General features: G+C 35.1%; 1 protein-coding gene across 28 annotated transcripts in view; it reads right to left on the minus strand.

Moving 5' to 3' along the window:
* Nucleotides 1–20,503, minus strand: part of RIMS1 (regulating synaptic membrane exocytosis 1) — a 491,022-nt gene that overhangs the window by 186,901 nt on the left and 283,618 nt on the right. For 17 of the 28 annotated variants that reach the window (XM_077999772.1, XM_077999769.1, XM_028847437.2 and 14 more), the window contains exon 1: nucleotides 3,238–3,337. The exons of the other annotated variants lie outside the window; for them this stretch is intronic. In XM_077999772.1, coding sequence (XP_077855898.1) covers nucleotides 3,238–3,337 — 100 coding nt within the window. Of the gene's footprint in view, nucleotides 1–3,237; nucleotides 3,338–20,503 lie in introns of those variants that run through there. 28 annotated transcript variants of the gene reach the window in all.

Here is a 20,503-nt window from a genome sequence, read left to right on the forward strand (position 1 = left end):
AGATCATTTCCTCTGCAGTTTCCCTAACTGAGGAATCTTACTCAGCTCAATGACAACAACTGGCACCAGAAAGCATAAACCAAGAGTATACAATCGATTGTTGGGAACACAGGCAAAAGCGCTTCTTCAGGCTGATCTGGTACAGCCAGGCTAGTGCTAATGGTGGCTCATCTCCAGAGGGCAAAAGGACAACCTCAAATAGGTTTTGCCAGGGAGTTGGGGACAGGAGAAGGTGGCTCGTATTTCTGATATTTTTAAAGATGCATATTTTTGATGACTGTAGATGCATAATTCATAATACAATAGATTTTTTTCTGAGACACAGAATAATTATCCTCTCATTGGGTCACCTACATTTTACTTCACCCATATTTTGTGTTACAGAACAACAGCAACAGTAACAACAAAATTAGTTGATTTGAAATTGTTACTATCTCAATTACATTTTTAATGTAGTATAACATTCAGATTCCAGAAACAGCAATGAATAATGACATACTTCTCTAATCATCTTGGGATTATTTGCTGAACAATCAAGGTGGACTGCTTCTAGTTTGTTTTAGAAAATGAAATGGTCAAATGATAACAGAGAGAAAATGAGGAACATCTTTCATTTATTTAAAACAAATGGCACTGTGTTTATACTTAAATTACATGTACTTGTCAAAAATAATTATCTCATGAGAAAAAAATTAAAACTGAACCATGGATCATCTCATTACCAAAACAACTGCAAAATATCAGCCTTAAATGAAATCACTAATTTGAACAGTTTTTCTCTCTTAAAAGAACATATTTATGGTCTCATTCAGAATATTTTTTTTTTCTTTTCTCAAACTTCCGCCTATGCTTAAAGCTAGCTGTAGTCAAAACCTGACCAAGTTATTGTTGGGAAAAGCAAAAGGGAAATAAACATTAATTGAATGCTTATTAAGTGCCAAATATTATACTGTCTATTAATTTTATTTAGTTAATTTATTTCTCATAGGCATATGAAAAAATCAGTAATACTTATCCCATATTAGAGATGGGGTTTAGAAAAGCTAGTTAACTTGCCCAAAGTCACATGATTTATAATCAGCAGAGTTGGAATTTGAAGTTGGCTTTCTCTGTTTTGAAAGCCATGTATGAGCTTTTCACTACATCACGGTGGTTAGGAGTTCCTGCAATTATTTTGTTGAATTACTTCAAAGTTATGTCAGTGTTTGTGCAAGTACTCGTGACTTGTTGGCAGTGCAGCGGGGCCCTATAATGATAAACTTCTATTTCCCATGTTTGGAGGTGGTGAGGATTTTCCGGAGCAGCTAATGGGGCTGAAGTCTTATACTTGCTGAACTTAAGTTGCTTCCATTATGATATGGTCATTAAGAAGACATACAGATGGCATGGTCTAGAGGTAGACCTGCTGGACCAGCAAGTATACAGAAGAGAAACAATAGAAAGCGAGTCAAAACTTTCAACAACCAACATACTCATTTTTGTCTGGTTGAAATCATTACCATATACTTTTCTTCGACTAGAATTTAAGAATGCATGAATCAGGCTGGGCGCGGTGGCTCATGCCTATAATATCGGCACTTTGGGAGGCTGAGGCAGGTGGATCACCTGAAGTCAGGAGTTTGAAACCAGCCTGGCCAATATGGTGAAACCCTACCTCTACTAAAAATGCAAAAAATTAGCTGAGTGTGGCGGCAGGTGCCTGTAATCCCAGTTACTCGGGAAGATGAGGCAGGAGAATCGCTTGAACCCAGGAAGCAGAGGTTGCAGTGAGCCAAGATTGTGCCATTGCACGCCAGCTTGGGTGACAGAAAGATTCCATCTCCCCCCCCCCCCGCAAAAAAAAAGCATGAATCATATAAGCCTATGTAGGCTTGTCAACTGAAATAAAATATTTTAATACACTGCATGTGTCTATTGTTGTGCTTGAGTTGTGAGATTTTAAAAAAATATTTATTTCTCTATTCCTATTTCTTTTGTTTATTATCCAGTATGGGCTTATTTCAAATTATAAAATCATTTTAAATGTCATTAATCTAACATTTGTCCCTCATTCCATCTCATGAATTTTTATTAATTTATTATAATTACCTTGAGTTCCCTAAAGTGCCTTGATACAAGAAAATTTATCAAATAGTAACAAATTGCATTTCTAACAGAAAATACTTAATAGACCAAAGAGGGTTTGATAACAAATTGCATTTCTAACAGAAAATACTTAATAAACCCAAACAGGGTTTATTAATCAAAATAGTATTCATGGCTTTCAAAATTACAGAATCAAAGCAGAGAATCAATATTAGAAGAGATTAATGTTGACCTTACTCTAAAATATCCTCACTCATTTCTGGGTACCACATACTATGAGCTTTCATGCATAGTAACAAGTGTTATTCACTGGAGCCACTGTCTAGGTAAAAGTAGAAAAAAATCTTCCTATTTTCATTTTTTAAATTCCAAAATTTATGTTAACAATATTTACTCATTTAAAATATTTCTACAACTCTTCCATCTTGAGCCATATATATCCTTTTTCTGGGTTATATATTTCACAGCCTCATACTTAGTTGTGATTCCACAGCTATATCAAAGACCAGAAAACTGATTTCCCTTGGGAGAGAACACATTAAAACCTAACATCAATTGCAATTTTGAGCTTGCTTCATATATTCCATTTGACCTTGTCCTATTATAGTTTAGGTCAAGGCCTGCATTTGTGAAAAGGTTTTGGTTCTTTCACAACAACCCAGGAACCATTATTTTTAAAAAGTGACACAAACTTCCTATTTTTGAATTGACATTCCACTAATGAGGACTGCAATTTGTCATGTATCTCTCATTCTTTGTATGAGATAGTAAAGCATAGAACACATTGACAGAAAAGAAAACCCATGCACAATTAAGTAACCTGCTATTTTTAAAATTATTTTCACAGGACATTGATTTTCTCATCTTCAAATCTTTCTTGATGTGACTATTACAAAGGAATAAATCATAAATATAATTAATCATCTTAAAATCTTTAGGGTTATATTATAAACCCTACAATCTCATTTCAGAGAAACAGATTAAAGATAAAGTTGGTAACTGGAAACTTTATTCAATTAAGAACACTGTACCCCTGACACACAGAGAATAGAAATATTTTGACTGGAAAATAGATACAGAGGGAGTGTTAAATAGAGATCTGGGTACAACTGGGACAAAAATGAAGTGGGATTACCATTATCTATTTCTTACCAGCAACTCCTCGTCGAGCTTCAATTGTTCTCTCTTCGGAATCAACAGACCTTACTTCTTCCCACCCTTCTGAAGAGACATGAATCCCAGGTGCGCACATGACAGCAACCTTGCAAATAAATCCAGCTTCAGAGATTTAAGCTTTGCTGTTTAAACCACTCTCTGCTGCTCAAGATCTTATCGAAGAAGAGTGTGAAGTGCCTCCTTCATCACTCTGCTTATATCATTGAACAACAGGACCAGCAGAAAATGGAAACTGAAATAAAACATTGGTGTGAAAACAAGAAAGTCTCCTTGCATGACTGACTCAGGTCACTGCAGGCACTGTGCAGTTACCCAAAGGATTGCTTGGATAAAATACTGTAGACAAGCTTCGGTGGGCCTGGTGGTGTGGGGACTGGTAGCATTTACTGAGGAGAAGCATATTGGCATCTCTGTTGGGTTTTAACCAGATCCACAGGATTCAGGAAATAAGCTCTCTGCCAGATGACACTATGCTCCTAGCCATTCCTTCTGTTTACTTATCGCCCAAATTACTCTAACTAGTGTCCTTTGTCCTGCTGTGAGCTTATTTGTGGAGAAGGCTAAATAAAGGATTTTTATGACAATGAAATGGCCATTGGCCCATAGAACGATTTCTTAACATAACTCTTCTGCTTTTGTTCAGTACTATTAAAATTAATTAAATGGGAGCACTTATTATTATATCTTTGATTTATGAAGAAAAACACTTTTTTTGTTTCTTCTTGAAATATTTGAACTTAGGCTGTATTTTTAACTATTATATATTCTTTACATAATACTTACCTCTTATTACAAAAACTTTTTAAGGTAGGTCCTCTTTCCCTATTGTTTTATTTTTCTATCAGATTCAAATACATATATATGTGAATATATTATATATAGATTCCTATTATATGTGACATGGTACAAAATTAATACACACTTCCGAAATATGAAGAGCTGTACCTTCTGATAAATGAGATGCATTTTCCTACTTTATGGAAAAAAATATGTATATTTATCTACCTTAACTGTAGTCTTTTCACTAAAACAAACTAAAAATTTCACATGTAATTTTAATTTAAGCATATATTCCTGCAGGTAATTATTAATGGTTTGGAGTTCAATACAGAAAATGTTGTAAATAGCAAAAATAACACAATCACCTTGCATTTACATATATTTCATACTTCCTAAATAATATTCATGTGCTTCAAAATGAATCTGAGAGGCAACAAAGATGGACAGCATTAACAAGAGAATCAACCATGTAGAGAAACAGACATGGAGTATTACCAAGACTGGTTTATCCTGGAAATGAAATTCCTAAGTCACTAACCTAAGGCTTCTACTTCACCAAACTTTCATTTTCAAATTAAACTTTGGTAGTAATATATAGCCAGAAAGTACAGATAAAAACCTATTTCTATCAAATGCCAATATTTTTAATGTTGAAATATTAATCACATATAATATCTTAGAAATTCCTTTTTATTCCTTCATAGTCGTATTAATTCGATACGCAAAATAAATCTGATTTTCAAATCACAAATCTCCTACAAGTATCCTTTGAAGTAATAATCAATAATGTATTGATTTTCTAAGTTCTGTACACCACCAGCGTATTAGGGACAGTACTGAAGTACTATATAAAAAATGTATATATTATTTCCAAACTCTTCCAAAGTACTTTCAAAAGCTGAAAAACATCTCTACTCATCTATAGCTGACTTACTTATGTAATATCATCTGTTGCTTACAATTATACCTTGTAAAAAATATATACTTCCATATAAACAAATATACCAATCATTTTAAATAATGAGGATGTCTACATAATTTACTGTTGATAGGATGTAAATCTAGCATCTCATTCTTTATGGACTACAGAATGAAGACTGCCCAGGTAGAACTAACACATTACTACTGAGTTGACTGTCTAAATCTGCTGTGTGAGCCCTGCTATATTGTATTAACGTACTGGCACTTAAGAATCAATAGCAGGACAAACTCTGGATAGAAGAGGGTAAATATATTGTCTTTTAATCTGTACATGTGGAAACTCTAGATCCTTTTAGTAATACCAAGATTCTTAATCTTTACAACCAGGAGTAGAATGTAATATTTATGAAAGGTTATGGCATAAAATTATGTTCAGGTTCACGATACCTCCTCTGAGAGGTTTTCATTGACTAAACCCAACGCACATTAATCTTTTTATTGTTTAGTACTTCCCTTTAAGTCTTTAAGGGAGAGCCAGTCTTACATAATCTTTCATTCTGTTATTTCTTCCAATTTTCACTGATCCCTGCATGCATGCATTCAAAACTTCTTTCATCTAACAAAAATTCTGAATATCAACTATACTAAGCACTGGAGTAAAAGGAAAAAATATACAGAACAGGTCTGTGCCTTAAACGTTTAAATGCTATTATTATTCCCATGTTACAGATGAGGAAACCGAGGCTTAGGTATGATAAATGACATATCAAGTCAGTGGCAACACCAGAATTTGAATTCAACAAAAGCAATAATAATCAACGTTAATATCGCTTTAGATTACCACTTCCTTAAATCTGGGGGCTCTCACCTGACATCTGGTTCAAGGCTGTGTTCTTGGTAGTTTGTGATTGAGGCAAATAAATCTGCACTAAGTAAAACATACATTATGCTATTGGCTAAGGTCCTCTGTGAGAATCCAGTATAGCTCTGCCATGCCATGATCTCACAACACCAGTTTACAGAGATGTTAGCAGACGGTTTAAAATAAAAGGGCCCCAATCACATGTATTCAGGACACACTGCATATTCTAGTCTTTTCTAGAAAAGTAACAAGGCACATTACCAGAAAAGGTGGTCAGAAGTCCTGCATTGAGGACACTTTCAGCTAAAGTTAGCACTGGCTAAACTTATTTGAGCATAAACAATATTTTTGGCAACATTTACTAAGCCCGTTATTTTGCAGAAATAGTTGGAAAAATGCTTGCATTATTAATACTGTGTATTCTGATTTTTGTTAAGCTATCCTGAGGAACAAGAATGAGAGAGAAGTATTGGATCCCATTTTATAGATTAAGAGTTGATGTTCAGGACCATGTTGTTCCTTTAGGTAGTTTCTGTAATAAAAGGGACTCATGTCTTGTTCTGTCACTGTGGTATCAGTGTTTCTGCTACCACAAATTATCAGCTCAGCCATCCCTCCTGACCCAGATGGACAGCTTCTGTACCAAAGCTCCATTTATTAAACTCTACATAATCAAATGGAGGCAAATGTTTTTAGTTTTCTTTCTTTCTTTCTCTCCCTCCCTCCCTCCCTCCCTCCATCTCTTTCTTTTTTCCTTTCTTTTCCTTTCTTTCCCTTTCTTTTCCTTTCTTTCTTCCTTTCTTCCTTTCTCTCCCTCTCTCTCTCTCTCTTTCTTTCTTTTTCTTTCTTTCTTTTTAGATGGAGTCTCGCTCTGTCGCCCAGACTGCAGCACAGTGGCGGGATCTCGGCTCACTGCAAGCTCCGCCTCCCGGGTTCACGCCATTCTCCTGCCTCAGCCTCCCGAGTAGCTGGGACTATAGGCATCCGCCACCACACTCGGCTAATTTTTCATATTTTTAGTAGAGACGGGGTTTCATCGTGTTAGCCAGGATGGTCTCGATCCCCTGACCTCATGATCCACCTGCCTTGGCCTCCCAAAGTGCTGAGATTACAGGCGTGAGCCACCGCGCCCAGCATATGTTTATTTCTTTTGCTGAAACTTAAAATATTTCAAGACAAAGTCCAACTGACATAGCCCAGTAAATTCCAATTGCATATAGCTAAACACAAAATAAATCAATATTCAAGATACAATTTGTGGAGTAACAATAACAAGATAGAAGGCAAAATTAGTTTTGAAGACATAAGAATTCTTAAAATATTAGGATTTGGGAAATTAACATATTTAGTTCAATTTCTTCCAGGATTGAGAATCTCTTTCATAATTACAATTTCCTGAGTTATAAGGCTTCAATTCCTCTTATATCACTATTTATAGGCTTTCCACAGGGTGGTTTGGACATTAGAAGCAACTCTGGTTATAAAATGCCTAACTGGAAAAATGTAAAAGGTTAAAAAAGACTCCAAGTATTTGACGCTATCAAGGGGCCTCTGGATCCCAAATTGCTCTGAAATTCAAATTCAAATTAAGTTACAGGTATGGAAATTATTGTTTTCAAAGTGTAGTAATGATGCTACTTATAAATGAATATGAGCACCCAATGAATTATATTCTTTGTTTTACAGTGTGTTAAAGGACAAGCATGTTTAAAAGAGATCTTCGATGAAAACTGGTCTGTATCATTTGCTTTGATTTGTCATGTTTTCTAAGCTAAGGAGCCCTACAGCTTCCAGATCCTAACCTAACCATATGGAGAAACTGAGGCAATTACTGGATATGGAATAAAAGGGATCAGAATAGCAAACATGCCAAAATGTCAGACAGTGCCAGGATGTGACCCAGGGTTGAGAAGGGAATTTTTCAGAGATAATATTTTTAGGAGATTTGGAGAGACGATGTTTGGGTAGGACAGGAAGATCAAGAAAGACATAAAAGGTAAGTTTGTAGTGTGCCTAATTAATAAACCTGATTCACCTACTACCATGGAATGTCTCTCCTCCAATTTTTACCTTCTGACTGATCTTACACATTACCTACAGGAGATCTTTTGAGTGCTTTTCATGGTGATGAGATATTTAAAGCATAATCACAAGCTGACAATTTCAGTCTTAAGATGGGCACAAATGTTTTAGTCATTACTGTATTCCTCTGTAAAAGACAAAAAACATGTCAGAAGAAAAAGGATTCCAATTTACAAAGCCAACATTTTAGCTCTCTGAGCACCATTTCTGAGCATCTGCCTGTTCTTTGTAACTTTAATAATTGATCCCACAGGAATGGAAAAAGTTTTGAGCTTAAAACTAGGTGGGAAAGGTATTATAGAATGAGGTATCAGTGACCAAGGACCAAATGTTATTTTCTTGGTGTAGGATTATATTACAATGTAGGCAATATAAATTCAGTCTATAAAATCCACTTAACGAACAGATGAGCAGAATGAGATTTCAATTTATTGCAACAAACTTATTGTGTGTTTTTGTTTTCACCCAAGGTTCAGACAGAAATAAGATTACTCATTTACCTAAGCTGTGTCAAGTTTTACATTCATCCTTTCATTATGGAGAAAGCACTCTGAGTGTCCTGGTCTTGTACAAAGATGCAAAGTTAAAAAAGAGGTTAAAAATTTGCAATTTCCTGCTTCTTAGGAGGGAAACATTCTCATGGCCCTGTGTGGTTTAAAAATGCAAGCCCCCCCACCATTGTAAGTCTTGATTTATTCAGGCATATTGCTGAAGTATCACTTCACATTCTTACAGATCTAATTTTCTCATTTCATTTCCGGCACTTGGAGGTTGGAAATTTCTCTTTCACACAAATTCAGCTATGCTTTTTAAAAATGTTATCTTTATGCATCATTTATAGGTTTTCTCAGTGGAATTTGGGGGGTTTGGGGAGAATTTTGTTTGTTTTTTTGTTTTGCCTACTTTTAATTTCTTTAGCCTCAGCAGCCATGTTACTGTAAACTGGAAGTAATTTCCAGTGGTGTCCTAGTTAGCTTTTTCCCTTTGATATGCTGACAGTTTTAAATCTGATTTGTCAGTTCAAATGCCATTAATTGGATATATTTATTTGTCTTCACAGAACTACAATTCAAGTAATGCTATCTGAAGTAACAGTGCCTTCTTTATTATCCTATTGCCTACACACCTAGTTGCTTCCTAGGTGTGGTCATGGACATCAGCTATTTCTTCGCTAAAAAAAAAAAAAAAAAATCAACAAATCAAACAAGCTAAGTAGAAATGTTACACAAAATATGACGAGACTTAAAATACCAAGTTATTAAAGAAAGCACAGAGTCAAGTAGAGTCAAGATCATTTACATGATGTATAAGCTAAGTAATTAAATGCTACACAGAAGTGTATGTCTCACTCCATTATTTCTGCACATCATTCTACTTTTCTATTTATATGTATCCACCTGTTGTCCTCTCTATCTGAGAAGTATTTTGAAAATCTATTAGGAATTAAACAAAACAAATCAAAACCAGTGGTTTTCCAGAATAGAAGGCTCCCTAAATTCTACCTCAGCTGAATTTCCAACCAAATCACATAAGGCCAGTACTTTCTCTGGGTTATACTTTGCCTACATGACCAGACTACTTCTTGCTTGTTTATTCTTCTCTCAAATAATTTTGAAAATTTTTTCTTGAAAATATTTATGAACTTTGTGTCAAGATATAGATATACATATAGTCTTCTACCTCTAAAACAATATTTATTTCAAAAAATAAACAGTCACACTATAAAACATAAATAAGACAAATGTAGAGCTAGAATCTTTAAAAAGTAAAGTGGTGAGAGTGGCTGAAGCCACCCAGCCCACTGAAAGGCAGTGCAGGTAGGTAGAGGCTACTGGAGCTGCAATGTCCTGTCCTGCCAGGAGAGAAGTCAGTCCATGCCTAAAGCTCCTCCCATTAATTGGGCTAAAAGAAACCCCAATCAATCTCTCCCAGGGTTGCTACTTGCAATGTGCCATATACCCTGTGACTTGGGATCAAGGTACTGGAAACTATAGAAGAAAAAAGTCTATGCTATATACCCAACAAGAATATCATTCAAGAAATGATAACAAACTAACGGCATCTTACTATCCCCAGACTCTCACTGAAAAAATTAACAAAGGACATGCCCTTACAAGAAGAAAAATAAAGCAGAAAGGGAAAATGAGAAGTAACCAAGAACAATGAAATCATTTAAACATGTTGGCAATTAAGTATTAACCATAATAACACTGATATCTATTTATGTGAATATTGAAACATAAGTTGAACTTAAATTCCAAATCATATCATAGAAGATAGAATAAAGACAGTAAATTTTTGAGAAAAGTGAAAGAATGCTAAAGTCTTCTTTCGTAGACATATGATTTAATTTTAGATTTTACTAAAAAGTTCTAAAATTAAGTACTTCATTGAAAAGTTAAGGTTTGCATTAAAGGATAGAAATGAAATGCATAATGCCTTAAACTCTAAAAGAAATGAAGAGACATGGAAAACAACTTGTTCTATCTTTAAGAATGCATGAAAGGTAAAAAAGCAAAGCCAAGGAATGAATGGTAAATAGAAAACCTGAGCAAATACGAATACAAGAGAGTATGTCTATGGTAGGGGTTTAAAAATACAAAACAAAACAAAACAAAAAGACAACAGAAAAAAATATAAGTATACTCATTTTGATATATATCCTGTTAGTTCTCTGTGCATATATGTAATCATTTTTTCAAAAACATACCATATAGTATACATATAATTAGCAATCCCTTTCCCTGAAGTATCACAAATATATTTTTATGTCATTAAATATAACAATATATAACAAGATTTTCATGGCTACACAATATTCCTGTAAACAGTGCCTTTTAACCAGTATCTTATTGTTGGAAACTAAGCTGACTTCCAATTTTTATATTATAGAGTTTGTTATCATAAAAAATATTTGCCCATATCTATCATAAAGTATTTATTATGTCAAGATACTCTTTGTGATTCAACCACATTTTATAAACTAAATGTAAATAAGTCAGTTAGAGTTAATGATTGCAGCTATTAAATAAATTTGACAAGTTGACTCATTATTTGGGTTACAGACAAGTTCTTACATGATTTCAATTCCAAATACCAGGCTTGTTTGAGTTTGAGTTACTCCAATCACTATTCTAGCTCCCCTATTAACTGTGAAATACACAATCTCATGCTCAATTCAACTCAGTTTCCCAAAAGTCCTTAATTTCTAACCTAACTCATGGTTTCCCAAAGAAAGAGCTGTCTTGGCAGCCCCTACACCTAATTTAGAGCTCTTATTCTTTCTAGGGATTATGACAATTAAAATTTCAGCTTCTTTCCTTCTGATCACTTACTTGTCAGTCTGAGCTTCCTAATCTGTTTTGTTTTTCACTATTATTATTGATGTTAGTGATGTTGCTTTATTTCTTTCTTAAATCGAATAGCAATTCTCTCAATAACTCATGTAGTTTTTCTGTGCATAATTTTTTTTCTTTCATTAAAATACACACTAAGTTAATGTCTAATGGTAGGAATATTACAGTTACCTGTTGGTAGTTCAAAAATTAATGTCCAAATTACTAAAATAATTAAAGAAACAATCCTGAGAACACAGAAGTAATTACTTCTCTGTAATTAGAAGTTTCCATAATTACACAAGAAACAAAGTAAATAATATCCTGTCATCCAATGAAAAGGTACCTACTGACCTAAGTAATTTTTCCCAAACGCATGGCCATACAATCAATAAACTTAACAGATATACCAAGAATTAGAAGACAAGAAAAACTACCCTTTTTCAAACCCAATCATCCTCAGTAGTACTTTGATATACATCTTTTCTCTATATACAATTATAAAATTTATTAGTTTCTTACTTTCTAATTACTTCTATAAATTAAAAAAAAGATTCAACAGTGTACAACTTAATCCAACAACTATAATTCCACGTATGTAACTGTAAACTATCACTTCAGTAACTATAAAACAGTATATAAATGTAGAAAGATGATTTCTCCATTTATGCTTATAATTAATTTCCCTTGGGAAAGCACATGCAAACCTTAAGAATAAAATTGAGTACTCCAAGAGAACGACTGAGGAGAAGGTGAAATTTGATTTTAGTTTTAAATCACAGCTAGAGATAGAGGACATTTTAAAAAGGCAGAACACTGCCAAATAATGGAGATGGAAAAGTGTATGGTAAGTGTGAAATACAGGAAATAAATGCTAATCAGTCAGGAAGAACAGAGTTCTAGAGGGGACTGTGTGAAGACAAGTTAGGGCTACACTGTGAAGACTGAAGGGCTTGGCTGAAGTTTTTGGATTTCATTCTGTATATAATGATAACCTAACCTATAGGAGTTTCACCACCACACTGACTGGAATGACCGTGTTAGGACAGTTACAATTACTACCTTTGTATGATCCTCAAGACTCTGAGCAGTACTTTCCCATTTATTATCTCAAAGTAGACACGACTTTCAGTTTCTGTTCCAAATACATGCAAAGTCACTCTTCTGTTCCTCAATCTCTCCCAAGCACTACAGAACTATCCCAGGCAGAATTTACACCTGCTAGTCAGTCAGAAAGTGAATTCCTGGATTAGAGTTCCAAAATATACCTGGAAACATATAACTCCGTATTTTACCCCCTAAACATAAGTTATATCATTTTGGATACTTTCCGAGTCAAATGTGTCTTCAAATTAATATGCTACTTTTTATTGGGGGCTCATCAAATTAATATGCAACTTTTTATTGGAAGCTCATCTTACAATACAAAATAAAAATTCTCATGGGAGGACTAGTAGTACTTCATAATTTATGAAGGGTCAGTTTTGAGATTTGCCAAGAATAATACTCAGGCCCCAACCCAGAACACTAAAATCTAAATCTCTGGGCTTGGGACCTGAATACCAGCAGGTTTTTCAAAAATCTCCTCCCTCAAGTGATTGCAATGTGCACTGAATGTATTCAACTACACATTAAAATAAATTTGGGGCACTGCTCCACATTGACTAAATTAGATTAGTTTTTGGTGCTTCCCCAGCACATATTTTTAAATGCTCCTCAGATAATTTTATAAGTATGTAAAAATTTTAGGGTCACTGATCTAATCCAACCCTCTCCTTCTGTTGCCCAAGGTAACCCAGTTCTTGACAGAACTAGGATAAACTGTTCCCTCAACCTGTAACCTCTGGGCTCTTTTCTCTCTACAGGTCTATAAGCTGATTCTTCCTATAACAGTGTGTATGCTTGTCTTTCTTTATTCATGCCAGTCTCCCTCACTAGAATGACACATTGGTTATTTCTGCCCAAAATCTACCCCAGCTCTAATATTAAAGGTTGGCATTCAAGCTTCCCTCCTCGCTCTTGTAAAATCTTTTATCTATGCATCTTATTTGCTGCCATAGAAATAACATTTATGGGGCCGGGCGCAGTGGCTCATGCCTGTAATCCTAGCCCTTTGGGAGGCCACGGCAGGCAGATCACAAGGTCAGGAGATTGAGACCATCCTTGCTAACATGGTGAAACCCTATCTCTACTAAAAATACAAAAAAATTAGCTGAGCATGATGGCAGGTGCCTGTAGTCCCAGCTACTTGGGAGGCTGAGGCAGGAGAGTGGCATGAACCCAGGAGACGGAGCTTGCAGTGAGTCGAGATCACAACACTGCACTCTGGCCTGGTGACGGAGCGAGACTCCATCTCAAAAAAAGAAAAAAAAAAAGAAATAATATTTATTGAGTGCTTGATATGTATCAGGTACAAGGCACACAAGGCCATACATAATCTCATTTAATCTTTACAACTACTTCATGCAGTATATGCGATTATTATTTCCAGGTTCTAAAACGATTGAACGTGAGGCTTAGAGAGGGAGTTAAGTAACATGTCCTGGGTTATTAGTCTCTGGCTATGTCTAAAACTTATTTATGTCCTCATGATCTGGGATATTAAACCCTCTTCAAAAAGTAACTACTCAACAAGGTTCTTCATGATCATATGTTTTTCACAGACAATGGAGACAAATGCCAAAATCAGTATTTATCATGTATGTACACAAACATCTACAGGCCTTTGTCTCTTTCCTCCTATGGATATTATCATTGAGTTGAATTATGCCCCCTCCAAACTCATTTGTTGATGTCCTAACCCCTATTACCTCAGACTGTAACTACATTTGGAGATAGTCTTTAAAGATGCATTTAAACCAAATGAGGCCATTAGGGAGGTTCCTAATCCAATATGACTGGTGTCCTTACAAGAAGAGGAAATTTGGACACAACGTGCACAGAGGGAAGATCACGTGAAGACATACGGAAAAACCAGGGAGACAGGTCTAGAACAGATCCTTCCCCGTGTTCCTCCAAAGCAACCAACCCTGCCAACACCCTGATCTCAGACTTTCAGCCTCCAGAACTATGAGAAAATAAATTCCTGTTGTTTAGGACACCCAGTCTGCAGTATCTTGTTATGGTTACTCTTGGAAACTAATACAATTATTATCTCATGTGGTACACAGCAGCCTCAGAAGCATTTACTGGAATTAAAATTAGATCTGCCCTTTGGGATGAAACATGTGCTTTTAAAAAGACTCAATTGCACAAGTTCAGCTCAGTAGTTAAAACAAGACATACAAAGAAAATGGCTATATATAATAAACCTAGAATAGCAGTAAGAATCAGAAATGCCCCACAAGGTATAAATAAGAATGAAATGGAAGGTAATATCTGAATTTCCAATACAGTAGGTGACATCAGTCAGTATCTAGGGATCCGGCTTCTATCTAACTCCTGGACAGGGATTAGTGAGGGCAAGCAAAAGCTTCAGTTCTAAAGACTTGGGCAACAAAATCAGATTCAGCCACAAGATCTAGGGAAATGGATCTAATAACCAAAATAAGGCACAACTCTGGAACCTCGTCTCAGGAATACGTTAAAAGTTAGATTGCTAGGGTTGAGCCCAGACTGCAGACAGAACAAGTAGAAGGACTGAGTAAATGCTTGTCCTCAGAGGGTCTGGCTGAAGCTGGAAACAAGATGAATTTCAAGCTCTCCCATCTGCAAAGAATAAAGGACTTCAAGGGCAGGAAATCCAGCAGATCTCAACAGCCATGTTGCCTTCTCTGATCAACACTGCGTGGAAGGAGAGATTTTTGTTTGCTTCTGAACCCTCTTTCAGGTCTGAGATTTCTGTTATTCTGTTATATTGAACCAAAAGTAAGGACAACTTTTTCATTCACTGGATAAAATGGGTCAAAAACACTGCAGTATGATTCTGCATTTTAAAAGGATACCGAAGAACAACTTACTGAGATAAAACAGGTGATACTGAAATCTTCAATATCAAATCTTTTTCTAAATGAACTTTGAAGTATAAATGTTTCCCCTTAAATTGACCTGTAGTTACATATCTTTTTAAAAGTTCTATATTAAAGTTGTAAGCATACATTACATGTAAAATTTGTATGATTATTTTTGAAAATGTAGCCCTGATGTTAATTTAGTTTCTCCTGATTCAAGAATAGAAATTTCTTTCAAATGCAACTAAATGACTAATATTTCTAGCCATGGACTAATTTAGAAGAAATATTATTGGGTATAATCATGTTAGATTTACCGACTTAATTTCTTTCCTTTTTATAGAACTTATGTTTAGTCATAACTCCTGTTTTAGAATCAAGGAGACTTTTTTTTCGGTCGTTTATATATTAGGCAGAAATTGAAGCTGAAAATCCAGACTCTCACCATGATTTCCAAATTTTTCTTAATGCATATTCTTAGAAATTAGAAATTAGTATGTTAGCTCAGACCACACACACACACACACACACACACACACACACACGTGTTCTTTCAATCTCTTATCAAGATTTAAATTGCACAGACGATTAAAACAGCTAATGTCCATTCCATATCCACGGTAAGAATAAATTAGTTCTCAGACTTTCTCTCTCTAAGGCATTAGATTGAAACATCTAATGCCCCAAGTCATATGTCTCTCCTTCAGTAGTTAAGAGGCAGAATTGTTTATCCTTCCCTCATCAATGGCAGACAGTAGTCTCTCCTCTGTTTTATGCCTATTCTCATCTCTGTCCTTCATAAGACCAAAAAAAGGCCAGGTAAAACTGTTGCACATTAGTGCTAAATGTCAACCTGTCCAACTGTCCAAATGCTTCCCTATAGCAATTTCTTTCCTCTGTTAGAATAATTAAAGAAGAAACTACAGAAAGCATTTCGCTCACTGTTAAGAAGTGGAGGTAGAGGTATCTGAAAATGTATTCCTCACCTTATGTGGGAAAGGGGCCAGGGTAGATGTAGATAAAAGGGACAAACACAAAATAAATCAGGTGGACTCTTTTGAGAGGGCCATTGAGGTCAGGGACTATGCTCAATCAATATATTCCCCAAACCTGGTAAGTGCCTGTCATATAGTGGAAGCTCAATGAAAAATTAATATATGAAGAGAAAGGAAAGAGAAACGTATAAAAAGAGAAGTCAAGGCTTTTACGGTTCCATGTGAACCCATTGCTTTTTGATGTTCTGATTGATAAAATACCAATTATGGCAGGCCCTAGAAGACACCAAAATTGGTTATGTGCAATTTACTAAAAGGAATATTAAATAGAACTTTTTTACTTTCTTATTTGAAAAAATATCAAATAATTTATGCATACGATAAAAATTAAAATAAATAAGGGCTTCCCATGCATAGCTATAGTAATTGTTTCTCCTCATAGCTCTTCTTCCCACAGTATCAATTCTACTTCCCAACCTTATTTTTAGGTATTTTCTTAGTTGTTCTAATGGAAAACATCCTAATTTTAAAATAATTTGTCTCTATATGTTGACTGCTTTATTTGTAATATTATCTACTAGTTTCTAATTTTAAAATATTACCTATTGTTAAAACTGATAAAAGAGAGATGCTCACTTTATTTACAACATTTTGATTTCAGAAGACAATAGTTTTATCTTTCTACAATTCTATATTTAAACATACTTAATCCTCTATTTCTCATCCTAAAATCTGAACAGAATCTTTTAACTCTTGAACATTTTACATAAGACTATTCATATTCCTGCCTATCCCTCCACCTCTGCCCTCTTCAGAGTGCTTCAGCTCCCATATCTGTCAGTTTTACCTTTATTTTGATGCAGACACAATATTCATATTCAATTGTGTAGATATTTTTAAGTATTCAATGTAGAAAAGGGTTTATTCTAAAAATTGAAAACCAATAAGCAGCTTTTACAATATCATTACATCTAAATACTCCAGAACCAAGAAAAAGGCAATAATGTGCAAAGGTTAAATTTCCTTTTCTATAGATGCACTGTAAGGCACTCAGACAAAAATGTAGTTAAGTTTATAGCCCAGTTGGCTGTATCAGTCACTTAAATTATATCATATTTTATCTTGCTTCATATTTGGACAAGGATTTTTTTTAAGTTTATTTTTTATCAATTTTTAATTGCCCCATTTTATTGTTGAAAGAAGGCACAGCCTTTCTTTACCAAGTCTATGATGTCATGTAACTCATTCATTAGTCATTGGTTATTTCTTGGAATCCATGACATTCTTCTTAATACAGATATTCTTATTGGAGCCTCCTGGAAATGACCTCCAGTTTTAATTTGAATGAACTTCTTTTTGCACATGTCATTCGGGGACTTCCTTGCATTGAATTTCTGGGTTAGTTCTACTATTCGTTTATTATTTGTCTTGACTACATGATTATTATTCAGTTTTCTTGGGTGCATATATCCTTAAATAACATTCTCAGAACGAGAATAAAAAGTAGGTTTTCTGAGACCTTTGAAGTTGATAGTTTAGATGAATACAGAATTGTGGTTTCAAAATTACTTTGCTTATAATTGTTTCTGTATATTTTATTTTTATTAACATATAATATTTGCACATAATTACGAAGTACATGTAATATTTTGTTACATGCATAGCATATGTAATGACCAAGTCAGGGTGTTTAAGATATCCATTATCTTATGTATTTATTGTTTCCATATGTTGGGAACATTCTAAGTCCTCTCTTCTAGCTATTTTGAAATATGAAATACATTGCTGTTAACTATATTATACTTATCTACTATCAAACATTAGATCTTATTCCTCCTATCTAACTGTATGTTTGTACCCATTGACCATCCTCTGTCTTCCATCCCTCTCCCCTCAACACACCCTTCCCCATGTCTGGTGACTATCACTCTACTCTCTACCTCCATGAAATCAATTCTATTAGCTCCCACATATGAGTGAGAGTATGTGATGTTTGCTTTCTTTGCCTGACTTATTCCACTTAGCCTCTAGTTCCATCCATGTTACTGCAGATGATGATGATTATTTCATAATATCCTCCAGTTCCAGCCATGTTACTGCAAATAAGAGGATTTAATTCTTTCATATGGGTGAATAGTATTTCATTGTGTATACGCACATTTTCTTTAACCATTCAGGCACTGATGGACACTTAGTTTGATTCAGTATCTCTGCTATTGTGAATAGTGCTTCAATAAACATGCGAGTGTAGGTATCCCTTTGATATTCTGATTTCCTTTCCTTTGGATAAATACCAGTAGTGGGACTACTGGATTATATGGTTGTTCTATTTTGTTTTTAGAGAAATCTCAAAATTTTGAAGGCACTCATCAACTGTAGTCTATGTTCAGTCTGTAGTTTATCATTGCTGATGAGAACTATAAAGGCAGTTAACTCTTTTTTGTATATGACTTGGTTTATTTTTTAACCTCCAAAAGCTTATACATTTTTCCCCTTTTCCTCGGCATCTTTAATGGTGTTGGAGTTCCTCTTACGTTTCACAATTATAATCTTTATACTCATCTTTGGGCATCCCCATGGCTGTATGGGCTTCCTCATAGGTAAGTTTAATGTTTGCCTCTTTGTAGTTTCAAAATTCATCATTTTTACTTCAGGTTTTATTTTAATGCCTAAGATCAGGTTATTTTATTTCCTGGCTTGGAGAATTGTCCAGATACCATACCTGTAGGCAAGTGTGTGATACTGAGTTTGGTCATATAATCTTGCATTTTGTCCAGTCACCTTTGTCCAAGCACTTCAATGCTCTGAATTGTGGTTCCCAGAGCTTTCTCTTTATCTTGAGCTCTGTTAATAACTTTAATACTTAAAAAAGTGTTTTACAGAGAATATTTGTGTGTTTGGGTGAACAAATTTCCCCGTGGGTGGAGGTTAGATATTTCAGGACGTATTATACTAAACTTGACCAACATGTGTGGCATTTTGTTCTGTTTGTTTTTTAAACATTCTTCTGCTCTTGAATTATCTCTTATTTCCAGGGTCAACATGTCTTGGTTTATCTTGGTCTTTATCTTGGTTCTTAGTTTATCTTGGTTCTTTCTATCTCTTGCTATCTCTTGAGTTTTGTTGTTCATTCATATTCAAAATGGGCAACCAATTGGTGGATTTTCCTGTGTGGCTGATGAGTGTTTCCACGTAGATCATTTTAGCTTGGCTGCTCTAGTAGATACTAAGTGTATCTCTGACATTTGTGAATAGAGTACGTGAATGGATACCTTTCACTTTAGGATGAACGAGGTGTGAAGCTCAACTTCAGGATGGTATGGATGGGGATTCCACAATGGAGAGGCACATACTCCCAGTATCTGATTTTTGCTTAAGCAGTTCGCTGAATTGCTTCTTGATATTTACCTGGGATTTAAATGTTGGGCCTCTATTGTGTGCAAGGCAATAAAGAGGAAGGGGGAATGGTAAGAAGAGTGATGTAAAAGAGTGTGTCAACAATACCGAATGAACGTGCCAACCTGAAGTTCCCCCTCTCACTTCAGCTCCATTGAATCTGATGTCTCTGAGCCTGAAGTCTTCACAAGATGCTTTATGGCAAATAGCTCTCTATACTCCACCACCACACCCTCATGCCTACTTGGCAAGCTCTTATGTGGAAAAGCAGGCTGTATTCCCCTCTCCATCTTCTATAAACATCTCATTTACCCATAGTTCACCTTTTCTCATCACTTTTATGAGTATTTTATGGGAGTCCCATGGAGTAAGAAAAACAAATGCTGAGATTTGACAGCCATTTGAAAGGAAAGCTCCTTCTAACCCATTTCCCTTTTAGGAAAAAAAAAAGTATCACATTATTTTTATAAGAGTTCCTGATTCCCCAATGATTGTCAGGTACCCAAACTTAACAGGCAATTATTCATATTACCCACAATCTACCCTTGGTCCCCTAACACTATCTCTATATTTAGGGGTAAAAGTCACATCTGTTATTAAAGGTCCTCAGTCTTATTCAGCTACTCATTGTTTGATATTCTTGCAGGTATCATTTCTTAGACTAATCCAGAAACCTTATGCTCCTCAAAAGACTGCTAAACACTGCCTAGCAGTAACAGTTATAAACCAACCAATAGCCCCTTGTTATATAGGTTGACATCTGAAGCCATTCACAAAGCACTGTAGAAATTCAAAGGCATAATTAGCGTTGTACTTTCTCAGTTTACTGAAAGTCAGCAAGGAGAAGGTAAGGAAAGAAGGAAATCCTGTTATCCTATGCCAGGCTCTTCTTCCAATTCCCTGCCTTAGGATTTATACATT

The sequence above is a fragment of the Macaca mulatta genome, chromosome 4 (assembly GCF_049350105.2).
Source record: "Macaca mulatta isolate MMU2019108-1 chromosome 4, T2T-MMU8v2.0, whole genome shotgun sequence".
Taxonomy (NCBI): Eukaryota; Metazoa; Chordata; class Mammalia; order Primates; family Cercopithecidae; genus Macaca; species Macaca mulatta.